The 13,180-nt window shown below is 55.4% G+C and overlaps 2 protein-coding genes across 2 annotated transcripts; one reads left to right on the top strand and one right to left on the bottom strand.

Moving 5' to 3' along the window:
- Positions 1 to 2,453: 2,453 nt before the first annotated feature.
- Positions 2,454 to 7,078, bottom strand: VOLCADRAFT_59482 (uncharacterized protein; the record flags this gene model as incomplete). The annotated part of the gene is made up of 7 exons (XM_002949499.1): positions 2,454 to 2,618; positions 3,060 to 3,308; positions 3,977 to 4,426; positions 4,905 to 5,026; positions 5,487 to 5,612; positions 6,303 to 6,420; positions 6,851 to 7,078. The coding sequence occupies 7 exons, from the start codon at positions 7,076 to 7,078 to the stop codon at positions 2,454 to 2,456; spliced, it is 1,458 nt and encodes a 485-aa protein (XP_002949545.1).
- Positions 7,079 to 9,860: 2,782 nt separating this feature from the next.
- On the top strand, positions 9,861 to 11,794 carry VOLCADRAFT_59336 (uncharacterized protein; the record flags this gene model as incomplete). The annotated part of the gene is made up of 5 exons (XM_002949401.1): positions 9,861 to 9,954; positions 10,592 to 10,659; positions 10,755 to 10,829; positions 11,306 to 11,421; positions 11,536 to 11,794. Coding segments are annotated over 5 exons (612 nt in total), but the record flags the coding sequence as incomplete, so codon positions are not given.
- Positions 11,795 to 13,180: the final 1,386 nt, after the last annotated feature.

The raw sequence follows: 13,180 nt of genomic DNA on the forward strand, positions 1-13,180 counted from the left end.
ACCTCGTGCAAACGTCTGCTCGAATAAAAGCCGTAAAAGGAAAATGGTTCAGGACCCATATGATAGAGCCGCGTCCTGCTCCGATACCACAGGTTGCGAAAACCGTTTTCGGAATCCGATTCCGAATCCGGACCATAACGCAACTTGTTAACTTCTCGAGAGGTGACCTTCATGTTCCGCTGCAATGGAAGTAAGCTAGCGCATGAACAGCAGGAAGGCAGGCAGCAGTGGAGCCTCACACACAATGAGCCATCCACACATACACAAAATAAATCATCCCATTTGCATTCGAAGCGCCATACTTCCTGCAACACCATTCATCAGCTGCTGCAGCATTCCACAGGTTCATTTCCCCTCCCCTTTATAATTTATTGAATAATTTTTGTTATGGTTAAATATAAATCATATAACAGCAGCAACCACCACATCCTTTCTGTTTGGGCTAAATCAAGACGATGAGCATTTTTTGCAAAAGCCCGAGCGACTACGGTGCGAAGGACCCCAGAACGGAGTGCCCAACCCGACTAAAATTTGCAGCATGAGCACACGACACGACACCGCGCCACACCGTTGTCACGACACCACACCAACCACCACACAGCGCACCTTAAAGCGTCCCTTCGCAACATGCTCCGTATATACACACGCAGCTCTGCAAACGAGAAATCTAACGGATTTACGAACACACATATACGACATGACACATATGGACATACACGCACAAAGATTAACACACACACACACACAGAGAGAGGAACGTGCGACACTGGTGCGAATCAGCCGTGCCCAGGTGTGAACCCGGCCGCGGACAAAATGGCTGATTTCACACACTGATCCTGAAGCACGTCCTCGCATACATACATACATACATACATACAGACACACAGACACTTTTGGCGTACAGCATAAGATCCATTACCGCACTACATGTACGGCATCCGATACACCGCGGTACTCGGTAATTCAACTCCGCGAAAATGGACTGGACACGGACCATCGGGGCGATATGTTGTCTATAGCAGCTATGTGTATTTTAGAGCTGGCGGGGCCCCGCAACCGCCGGGTGAATCGCACTGCAGTTTGCAGTAGGGGGTGCCCCTTATTGCCCTTAGGCACAGGATTGGCGGTGTTCCCTTCTAACACAGAGAGACAGACAAACACAGACAGACAGACAGACATACGAACCAAGGCAGCGTCGAAAGCTTCTCCAACGCCTACATCCTCTCTCCCCCCCCCACACACATATAGATTCCAATACCTTCTAACCCCTAGCTCTTGACTTGCTAAAGCACCCACCCACCGACCCACCCTAGGGCCCACACCAGTAGCCGCGCAAGGCCAACGCGCTGTGCCCAAACCTGCAGCAGTCACCGACATCGTCAATCACGTTCTTCCGCCCAATGTCACGAGACTGCCCATTGACCGCTGGCCCCTTCCTCCCCCCCTCCCTCCACTGCCCTCCACTGCCCTCCACCGACACTCCTCAGTCCCCCGCTTCCCCCCCTCCAACAGACCCCACCGGGCCGTAACGACCCAATCTCTTACCGCGGCCTATCCCCCTAACTACCGACTTGACCGCGGACTTCGCCACTCGACCAGAGGACGCCCTAACAACAGAGAACACCGGAGGGGGAAGTGGAAGGGGTTTTTTCCCCAGCCTTCCCTTCCCTCGCAACTCCTCTCCCCCCTTCCCCCAGAAAACACCTTTCGAAAGCACCCGCTCTCGCGAAGCGCGACTTGCCTAGCGACATGAACGACATTGACGTCGAATTTTGGAAGAGCGCGGAGCGCTTTTGGCCCCTCCTCCTAATAATACGAACAAGGCCCCCCTGTCTGGAGGGCCCAATGCATAATCAATTCGACAGCAACCCAATATAGCGAACCAAGCAAGAATCCGTTGCTACTCGCCGTAGAACCTCCCTCCCCCGGCCGTCGCCGCATCCTTAACTCCGAGCCCGTCGTCACCCCGGTGGGTGGGTGGGTGGGGGTGTGGGGGATGTGAGGGGAGGCCGCCAACCAAAGCAATTAAGTTGGATATGAGAATTGAGGCATGAACGAGATGACCACGCAGCACGGCACACCACCACCACCACCACGACCACAATAACAATAACGACAACACTGCTTATGTTATGTTGCGAGCGCCGAAAGCGAAGGAGAACAAAAAAACGCCCAGAAAAACCTCTCCTTGGGGCAAAAAAAGGCAAGAGAATAACACGTATGGACATACCTACATACGTGCATACATACATACATGCACACACACACGTATATACCGTTCTTTAGGCATGACACACAATCCAATCCTATCACCAGCCACCACCGTTCCATCTGGAGGGCGCATTCCCCCGTACTGCTGCACGACCTTCACTGGCCCTAAAACACAACAACCCGCAATTCCACGACGCTCGGGGCTGCTACTGCCGCTTCCCGCTGCTTTACCCCTTCTCCCCTCAAGCGTTGCCCCCACCCCCTCCTGCTGGTGCTACTGCTACTGCCGTGGCCCCTCCCCCATCTTCGGGCAGGGGCTTATCTCCCGACCATATCGTCCAAGCGACTGCACCCGCCACGTAGTGTAAGGCGGTGATGCCGAACACCAGCGGCCAGGAGCCCGTCGTCTGAACCAGGACAGGACATGAAATGGCGGATAGAGGGTGTGAGGGTATATATATGTGAGGGAAGGGGGTAATAGGGGAGGAGGAGCTATCAGGTGTGGGGTTGATGTATGCGTGGTGGCGCGGGCGATGTAGCTTAGTGATAGATTTAGATCAGAACTCCTGAGGCACTATCCTGAGGAGGAGATTATACACATGTACAAAACTGTTGCTGCCCTTGTTATCCAAGTTTACACACGTTTGCGTGCGTGAATGTGTGTGTGTGTGTATTCGACTGTGACACAGATTTCCCCCACAACCCCGCTCGCTCCTATAGCCACCTCCCATGCATACACACACATCCCCCCAACGTCCCCTCCTTCCCTCTAGCCTTCCTCAACAACAAGAACAACAAGAACAGCAGCAGCAGCAGCAGCACCTCCCCCTCTCATTCTCACTTCTCACCTGTAGCACATATCCAGTAACCGGCACCGAAACCAGTCCTGCCAACGTGGCTGCCGTATTCCCCGCCCCAAACACCAGCCCCGCATTCCGCGGCGCCACATCCAGATGCGAGGCCGACACGCCCCCCAGCGTCAGAGCTGAGAAGCCCAGTCCCACAGTGATGAGCGCCGAGGCCAGGGAGGCGGAGGCGCCCACAACGGGGGACACGGCCAGACACAGACACGCGGCGGGGCCCAGCATACCGGCGACCTGCGGGCGGGCGGGAGGAGGGGAGGGGGTGGGGGTGGGTTGGGTTGGAGGGCCAGGTGGAGGAGGGGAAGACGAACCACAAACGAGGAGGAGGAGGAGGGTTGGGGAGGAGGAGGAGGAAGAAAGGGGGGGGACTCGGGCTGTGAACATATAGAAGATTTGCACGGCTGGGCTTTCAAGGACTGGGCTTTAACCTTGGGGGAAAGGCGAACCACGAACGAGTGAAGGTGCTGCCAGGGCAAGAGTGTACCAGACGTAGAACTTAGGGTAGAAAAAGGCGTTCTTGAAGTTTAACCTTGGGGGAAAGGCGAACCACGAACGAGTGAAGGTGCTGCCAGGGCAAGAGTGTACCAGACGTAGAACTTAGGGTAGAAAAAGGCGTTCTTGAAGTTTAACCTTGGGGGAAGGTGCCTGTGGTTTTGTGCTGAGACACACGCCCCGGTGGAAGGAAAGGGAGGGGAGTGGTTGCGGGTTCCGGAGCAGCTGAGTTGCTCGTTGCCCCCCCCCAACCCCCTCTCCCCTCCCCCCCCCCAAAACCTAACCACCCCATTTCGCTCCGAAAGCCACCCGGGGCCCGCAGCCGTCCCCTTAGACTCTCTTCGCCCCATCGGCATAAATATCTTCGCCCACAGGACCAAACCCACCCCCGTACACAGTCGTACACACACCTGCAAAATCTTCCGTACAGTGCCCACTTGCCACCCAGAGCGGATCAAATAGTCCGCCAGGAACCCCGTAGCGGCGCCAAGCCCTCCCTGGAATACGTACGGCAATAGCGTGTACGACCCCAGATCCGCAAGCTGTACGTGATAAAACTCTGAAAAGAACGTGGGAAGCCAGTTGAGAAGGCCGTACATGCCCCAGCTCTGAGTGTACTGCGCCGCACAGATGGCCCAAACCTCCCGCCGTCGCAGCAACGCCCAAGGGTTGCTACTGCTACTGCTACTGCTCGTGCCGTGGCTCGTGCTCGCACTGCCGCCAGCGGCCGCCCCCACCGCCGCTGACGTGTCGGCGGCCTGCAGCGCCGTCTCCGGCTTCTTGAACTTGTCCAGTGTTTTGACCGGCAGCCAAAGGGGCAGCCAGAGCAGCGCCAGCCCGGCGAAGGCGTAAAAGACCCACTGCGGGAGGTGGCGGCGGCGGCGGCGGTAGTGGCGGTAATGGCGGTATCGGTAATTGCGGTACCAGTGGTGGCGGTGGCGGTGGTGGTGATGAACATGTAGGAGGGCGAATTTTGTGCGGGCGGTGGACCACCCAGATTTCAGGAGTCCCCACAACACACATACATACACACCCCGGGCCCTAAAGAATATCCCACATGTTCTCAACTGCTCCCCCCTGCCACTCCCACACACCACCACCACCATCATGGCAAACGGTTGGGGTGCCGCAGTCACGTGGTTGTGCCCTCTGGCATCATCCCTGTGGATGGATCGTAGGACAGTCGTACTTGGTGGTAGTAGTTTAAGGACGACGCGTTTATGCAGTCGTTAAACCCCTTTGCTGCTCCTTGCATCGCCGTACGGTGCACCATCCCCAACACACCAACCCCCTGATCCCCCCTCCCACACAGAACCCTAGGAAATCCAACCAACGCACCTCCCAACCAAATTTGCTGATGATGAGCGGGCTGATGCCAAAGGCGAGTGCCGTACCGGCGTACGACGCTGCCGTAACAATGCCCACCGCTGTCGTCTGGCTTCGGACTGGCACGTTACGAGCTGTGTATGTGTGCGACAGACGGACATACAGACAGACATCGATATACGCAAGACAGAGCCAAAGAGAGGGAGAGATGTCGCAGGTGAATCCCCCACACCCAAAAACGCAACCAACGCAAAAGCGGTATCGTATAATCATACATGTAGTCCAATTAATGCCCAGTCCCAGCAAGGAAATACATCGCCCCAAATCCAACCAACCAACCAACCAACCAACTACAATCATGCACCGCGCTAAACCCAAGCAACGTCGCTTAACGCTACTGTCAATCAAAGTCCCACCTCAACCCCCCTCCCGAAACTTCACCCATTCCTCATCCCCGCCCACCACTCCCGAACATCCCATCCAAACACATACACACACGCGCGTACCAACACCGCACACACACACAAGCCTATGATACACATATCCGCTCCCCCTCTTCCCCCCCCGGGCGGCCCGCCACTTCCATCCCCTCACCTATGAGTGAGTGTATGGACGGGAACGCCACTCCCTCCCCCACCCCCAGCATCACCCGGGCGACCAGCAGCGGCAGGGTGCCCGCAGCCGCAGCAGCCGGAGTGGCGTACGTGAACAGGGACCACACTGCGACATCACATCAGCGCGATGGAGGATGGCCTCAGCACGTCAGGAAGTCACAATAACAAACAGAGAGACAAAAACACAAACAAAACAAACGAGCAAAGGAGGGGAAAAGGTCCTTACGGAAAGGGTATGAAGGGGTGTGAAGGGGTATGAAGGGGGGATGCAAATGTACCGGGTTTGGAGTGGAGCGGGGAGGGGGGAAGAAGACGAACCACGAACGAGTAAGCGGGGGGGGCGGGGAACAGAGTGTGTATCAGAAATGGACCTTGGGGCGGGACGTGGATGGGGATGGGGATGCAGCAGCGGCCGCACTTCAATGCAGGTGATGGTGGTGGTGACGGTGGAGGTAGTTAGGAGCGAGGCGGAAGTGAAGTGGGTAAGGTGGGGTGGAATGGGACGACATAGCAAGGGGAGCTAGGGGGGAAAACGAACCACGAGCGAGTGAAGGTGATGGGGACGGGGGACGGAGAGAGAGAGAGAGGGTGAGGAGAGAGCGTCCGCGGGAGCGGGGTTCTAGGCCAACCCCAACGGGAACTCAAAAACACATTTGCAGATGTCTAAAAATGGACAGACAAGCAGACAGACAGACAAATAGACGGGTAGACGGACAGACAAGTCGGCGACCCATGTTGCCTGAAAAGTCAACATGGAAGCTCGCACGACAAAGAAACTGTCAACCGCTCTACCCACGTGCGACTCCGGCCGCCAGCACCATCTTCCCGCCGTACTGGTCCGCCAGCTTTCCCCCAAGGATTTGCGTGGTGGCGTATCCCCCAAAAAACACCGAGAGCACAACCCCCTGGTAGGCCTGTGTGCGGGGAGAGGGGAGCGGGGAGCGGGGAGGAGGTTGCAAGAGGCGGAGGCGCTCATCGGCATCCGGATGGCCGGATAAGGGACTTGCCAGGCGGGGGAGTGATGGTGATGGTAGCGGTGGTGATGGTAGCGGTGGTGATGGTGATTGTGGTGGAGATGGTGATGGTGGCCCGAGGGGATCATCATCGACGTGATGTGAATACAGAAACGTGTAAACAAATGTGGCCAGAACCCAACGGCTCGAACATTTAGTGAAAACACGTGTACCGCGAAACGCCCTCCGGCCCCCACACCCTCTTTCCCGGCAGCCTCTCCCAACTCCGCCACCCACTTCAGGATTCCGCACATAACTCCCACCCCACCCCACCCCGCAACGCCCACTGCCACACGCAACATCCCCAGTTGGACCCATCCGTCCGACTGACCTTATCCCAACCAAACTGCTGCGCCATGGGCAGTACGGCAGTCGAGATGTTGGATCTGTCCGCATAGCAGATCACCACTCCAAGGGTACAAAGGGCCACCTGGGCAGCGGTTTTTTGGCGGGGCGGGGGTGTGGAGGGCCGGGGGGATAGGGTAGGAGGGAACCGGGTCAGAGGGGGAATGGTGGGGAAACAAGGGCCCCAGGTAAACACATACAACCCCACACACATCTGAATATGTGATCCCAGTCCATTCCACATTGGGAGAAGGGAGAGATCAAATGCAAGAAACAAACAATTGACTGCCGATTTAGATGTCCAACCTATCCAAATCAGAACCTTTAAAAACCCCGGTTGGCGGGGATGAGGGCTCGGATGAGACGGCAGACGCAGAGGAAGAGGAGGAGGAGCACGATTTAGCACAGGGCTCCGACCGCGCCATGCACTCACCAGGTACTCCCATTTGAAATCAGGTGGGTGCTGCGGGACCTGAGGCGGCTCCGGAGCAGAGCCGGGACCAGAGCGAAGACCCTCCCTGGAGGTGAAGTGGCTACTCCTGGGGGGGAAGGGCAGGAAAGGGGAAAGTGTCTATACGTGCGCACGTGTGTTCTGGAACGCTGACGCGCGAAGGTGAAACAGGTGCTTTCAATATATATAGTCCATGGCCTCCCGGCTTTGACGGGCACCCCCGCATCCGTGCGAAACCTGTAAACTTGGTACGTGTGGGACAGGTCCTAGTTGCGTGTGTCCGGGGGCTACGTTAGCATTATGGGGAGAAAGGTGCCCATTCCTTGTCCTTACTTTGGTGCTAAGAGAGGGGTGTTCTCCATGTTGGATGCGCTGCGTTGACCTGCAAGCGCTTCTGTAGGGCTCAAGCTGCGGGAATTGCTATTGCTGGGTCGCCGCCGGGAAGCTTGCGAGCCAGACTTATCGCCTCCGCTTGGAGCTTTGCCAACACGGGAGAGGCCGTCGTCAGGAAGACCACCGTCTCCTGCATTTGTTTTGTGATTGGGAATTCGGAGCGTAAGATGAGCATAGCAGGGGTTGCAGTCGTCCTGCAGAGCGACTGTAGTTTAATTTGCTGTTACAAGATGTCGTGGGCAATCGCTTTGCCCATGCACGCTTCCTATACGGGCATACAGGGCATACATCGCACCTCGATTTGGACTGGAAAGGGCGCTGCTAAGGCAGGGCGTGCGGTGATAACATGCCAACTGTAATCCAGACAGAAAGCTGCCAGACCGAAAACGTCTTAGGAGCGCCGCCGGGCAAGCAAGCGAGACGCCGTTGTGCCGAGGGACGCTGCGGGGCTGGCTAACCATTCGCCTGTAATGGGAGGGACGCGTTCAATCCAAATAATACGTTTGGTCTACTTGTGACAAATAGGAAATGCTTCTAAAGCCGAGGATCAAGCCCAAGTCGTCTCGACGCACCAGCAGTGCGCGGCCATATCGTGCTAAAGGATTGGCGCCAGCTTCACAGCTTGTTGATAATGAGGAGGCGTGGGAGAAAGAAGCGCTAATGACAATTTGCAGGTCGATTGAAGCAAGTTATGAACGTCGTGAAGGGCGCCCGTCAAGAAAAATATCTGATAAATGGTATCACAGAGGAGGGTAAGCTCACGCCTAGGGTGCCCTGATAAAAATCATTTAGGTACTTCCAGGAAAAATAAGGAACATACTGTTGTACTCCAAGCCTGACTGTGCAGTGAGCATTCAGCAACAAACTCCCATCAAGAAACTCTGATAACATAATCCAATACCTGCCGAATCATGTGGAGCTTACAGATTCTCCTGATGCTGTCGCAAGCCTTCGCCAGCTGCGCCGAAACCAGTCTTTTGGCTTCGGAGGCTACGGGGGGTTGGCTCTTTGCGTAGGCGACCAGAGATGATGGTAACTGCTAGCGTTGGTGTTGATCAGGACCGTGGAGTCCCTGCTTTTGCACCATCCTGCTGGAGAGTTTGTCCTGCCGCTATGCCATTTTTTAACTTCTATGCGTCGCAGCTGGTATTTTCCTAGATAACTTTCATATTATTAGCTTACTTTCCTCCTGTCATTAGCGCAACGGTGGTCGGTTGAAACTCAACTGCACGCCAAACGCCTGGGTTCACCGGCATTACACGAACCCCCAGCAGCGAGCCAGCCCCAAGCTTGACTCCATCGAAGAAACGCCTCCCTTTATTCCCATAAGGAACGGCGCAGCGCCGCTTCGCACAACCACATCCAACCAATGGCCAACCGCCTTCACATCCTGAGCCACGGCTCCCCCAGCACGGGCAACCGACAGCCCACGGGACAGAGGCCGGGATGGATTTTATCGGCACGGCCAGCTTCCCGTCCCACATTCCTAACCCCTTCCGCCAGTCAATCCATATGTCAGGCAGCGACGTCACCTAACCACAGCTGCAACATGAGCGCCTCAGCCGCCTCCAAGCCCACCAGCAGCTTCGCCTGCTACGTCAGCAGCAATACGACATCAGCAATCAGCGCTTGCAACACCTGCTGTAGCACCCGCGGCACCGTCGGGATCAGTTGGCAATACGATGGCACCACCGTCAGCCTGCAGTTATTGCAGCGACAGCAGCGGCGACGGCGACGCGTCCAATTTTTCGTCGCGCCGCAGCCGGGTGAAACCTCTACCTCTACCGCAACCACCCCTCGAGCGATCGCGGACGCGGGCATGGGTGTTGATTTGTGTACGGGTTCAGCTCATGATGATGGGAGTCATAGAGGAGAAAACGGCGACCCAAATGTTGTGGTGGTGTACGACATGTCACAGCAGGTCGTGGATTACGAGCAGGTAGGTGCGCTGCAGTCCACCCCTTCCCATGCGGTTCAAAACCTCTTCATATCTCTCCCCTTCGAGCAACTCTCATGCAAAACTTCCGGCGGTAAATGATTCTCCGCTCAGGCGTGGTCCTGGCAGAGGGCCCTGTTGGAACGAGCGACTGCAGCTCTTCCAGCAGAGCAGCAGAACAAGGAGCAGGGGTCAGGGCCAACATGCCGCAGCCGTCGCAGCAGCCGCCACGCATTATTGCTGCTGCAGCACCCCCCGGTATACACAATGGGAGCGGGGTCTACTACCGACAACTTGCGCTTTCCGCCTGGTAGGTTAATCTATTTCCTCTGGTTTGGTGGATTTAAGGTTTGATTATCGTGGGGGGTTTCAATCTGGGTCGGCACGTTTTGATCTGAAAAGGCCAACCCTGTTTGTCAACAAAGGCAAGCTCGAGCATAGAGGTTTACTTCAGGGATAATGAGGATCCACTTTGTGCTGGAGGCAATGGGACAGGGGCATAGCAATAAATCCTCCGATGAAGTTGGGTGAAGCCGGCGGGCGCTTGAGACGAAATCCACTCTCGTGGAGAGTGGTCGCGTCCTTACATGAAGCTGTGTGAGGTTTGTTGTCAACTTGACTTCATAGTTCCCCGCAAGTGCCCGCTTGCTCGAACCAAATTCATCGGAGGATTTATTGCTATGTTTCTGCCCAATTTCCTCCAGCACAAAGCTGATCCTCATTATCTCTGAACTAAACCTCTATGTTCGAGTTTGGCCTTGTGATCTGGGTCGACCTGGGTTGATCTTGATATGGTTGATATGGGTTGATCTATGTGGATACAGAATGACCTCGACCAATGGGTGTCCCTATATGCCCCATTTCCGGGTTTTTGTATCTTCCTCGCATTATACACAGACAGATACGCACACATCTACACACACAAACACTCACTGCTGGACCCGCAGGCTCTCCACCCATACCGCTGTTCCGTACGGAACGTGGTGGTGAAGTAACGTACCATGGACCTGGCCAGGTAAGGACATCACAGGCTAAAAGAGGCCTGGGTGTTCCTGCTACCGCTACTGCTACTGCTGCTCCCCTTGTTCTCCCCTTCCCTTCCTCTCATAGCTAGTGATGTATCCTATTTTGGACCTGCAAGCCCTAAAACCCGACCTGCACTGGTACCTGCGGCAGCTTGAGGAGGTGAGGTAACGGGGATGGGCATGGGCATGGGCATACATTCAATACATACAGACCCCCGAATTAGTCGGGAGCGCGAAATTATGGCTAGCTGCTGAGATGTGTAGTTGAGGTCACAGTTGAGGAACAGATTCGCACGCTGGATTGGTGGCGATTGCCGAACCCTCCGTCTCTTCGGATGTTCGGGTGAATGGATGAGGAGGGGTCCCTGAAGGCTGGATCCGCCGCCTTGGACTTACAGTTCGTATGGCGAAGTACAGTGTGGTAGTGGTGGATGGTGCTATAAGGTGATAAATCGTAGAACTGACAATGTGATAAAGTGGCCCAGAAGCCTCCCACTCTGTAACATTACTTACATACATACATACATACATACATACATACATACATACATACATACATACATACATACATACATACATACATACATACATATATATACACATTTTTCATATATATACACATATCCTTCTCTGCAGGTGGTTATTCGGGCGCTGGATCTGGTTTCGGGGCTCAAGGGGGAGCGGTTGGAGGGCCTTACAGGCGTGTGGGTAGAGGGAGCCAAGGTTGCGGCCATCGGGGTTCGAGCGAAAAAGTGAGTGAGCCTCTGCTAGATAAACTGCTGCCGCTTTTACTGCTACTGTTACTACGCCCCTGCCTCCGCTCTTTCTCATTCCTTTTTTTATTGTGCATGTACGTATGTCGCCAGATGGGTGTCGTACCACGGTCTGGCCCTCAACGTGGTCACCGACCTGGCGCCCTTCTCCCGCATCGTGCCTTGCGGCATCTCCGACCGACCCGTCACCAGTGTACGGCAGCTGCTGCTGCAGCGGAGCGCGGCGGAGGATCCTTTTGCACCGCCGCTGCTACAACCACAACTATCAATACCCTCAGAAGGCCTCGAGGGGGCACAGGTGGCAGGGTTAGACGGCATGATTCCGCTGGCCCAGGTAACTGCGCTGTCCTGATGAAAACGATGAAATTGTGATGGGGTACAACAAGCCAAAGCGATATTAGAAGCAGTGGAACAGGTCCATGCAGGCGTGGGTGGTAAAATTTAGTTCCCGGAAGGCACAGAGGAAAAGGCTGGTTGACTTCCAATCAACAACTACCAAGTACCCGCCGCCAAAACAGCCTAAAATTCACCCACGGCCCACCCCACCCCATCCCAATGCGCTTTCAGGCCACTCAGGAGGATCTCCGACGTCTGCTGGCCGCCACGGGCATGAGGCCGCCCGTCATCGAGGGGTACGACACAGCCACGACGACAGCCCATGGCAGCTCTGCTGATAATCCGGATGACCCTTTCGCGCCGCCAGCGGCGGCCAACGATATCAGCGCAGTTCATCCCGGCGCCACGTCAGGAGATCCTGCGGAGCCTGGCGGCAGCGTTAGTAGCCGCAGCGGCGACAGCGCCCGCAGCCGCGAAGGTTCGCAGGCTCTTCAGGTTCACAGTCGCTGGACGGCGGAGGAGCGATTGCTTTTGCAGGAGTACGGCTGTGCCCTTCTCGATGCGTTTGCGGAGGTTTTCGGAGTGGAACTACAGCCGGGGGATCTCAGGGAGCTGGAGGAGCTGTAGTAGGACACCGGTTTGTGGGTTTTTTGGTACACAGGTTCTGATACCCTAAAGTTCTACATTTTTCAACGGAGTGAAAAAGGCAGTACTTTACACGGGAATTTTGTCCTTTGTGTTCCAACCCCGGGAGGCTCCATGGCGGGAGTACTTTCCGTTGGTTTGTCGGTTAATTCGTTTTCCAGCAGGTGGTACGGATGTTCGGTCGGTCTCAGTGCACGTAGGTGGCCTCGGGAGCTTCGTGATGACCTCCGAACTGAGTATTGGTGTGCGGGGTCGAGTAGTGATCAACTCGTGACCTTCCGCCGCTGTTTCCTTAGACAACTCGTGGAGAATTTATTATACCGCAGACGGTGGCGAACAGAAGCGCTTAAGAGTCAACAGCCCTGGCTGGGCGTGAAGGTTTCGTGTGTATCGGATTTTTAACCAACTGCATCGAACAAGTATGCATTCATATCAACCATCATTCATATTCAACCATCTATTTACGATGTTTTATCCATCCCATCATGCATATTTAAGATGACGCGTACGCCTAAATGAACGCAGGCCTACATACATAGACCCAGCAGACGGCTTGGGAGGCAGCTGGTGCCGTGCGCCGTACCACAATAGTACTGAACATTTACAACTAAAAATGTGGGGTGTTTGACCCGAAGGAGTAATACCTGACAACCAAAGGGATAAGAAGAAAAAATATGAAAACAACGCCTCAATTCGGGTCCAATCGCGGAGTTTAGCACACTATGTCGCAATACGGTCGACGCTCAGGCGACAATAC

The sequence above is a fragment of the Volvox carteri genome (genome assembly GCF_000143455.1).
Source record: "Volvox carteri f. nagariensis unplaced genomic scaffold VOLCAscaffold_14, whole genome shotgun sequence".
In the NCBI taxonomy this organism is placed as follows: domain Eukaryota; kingdom Viridiplantae; phylum Chlorophyta; class Chlorophyceae; order Chlamydomonadales; family Volvocaceae; genus Volvox; species Volvox carteri.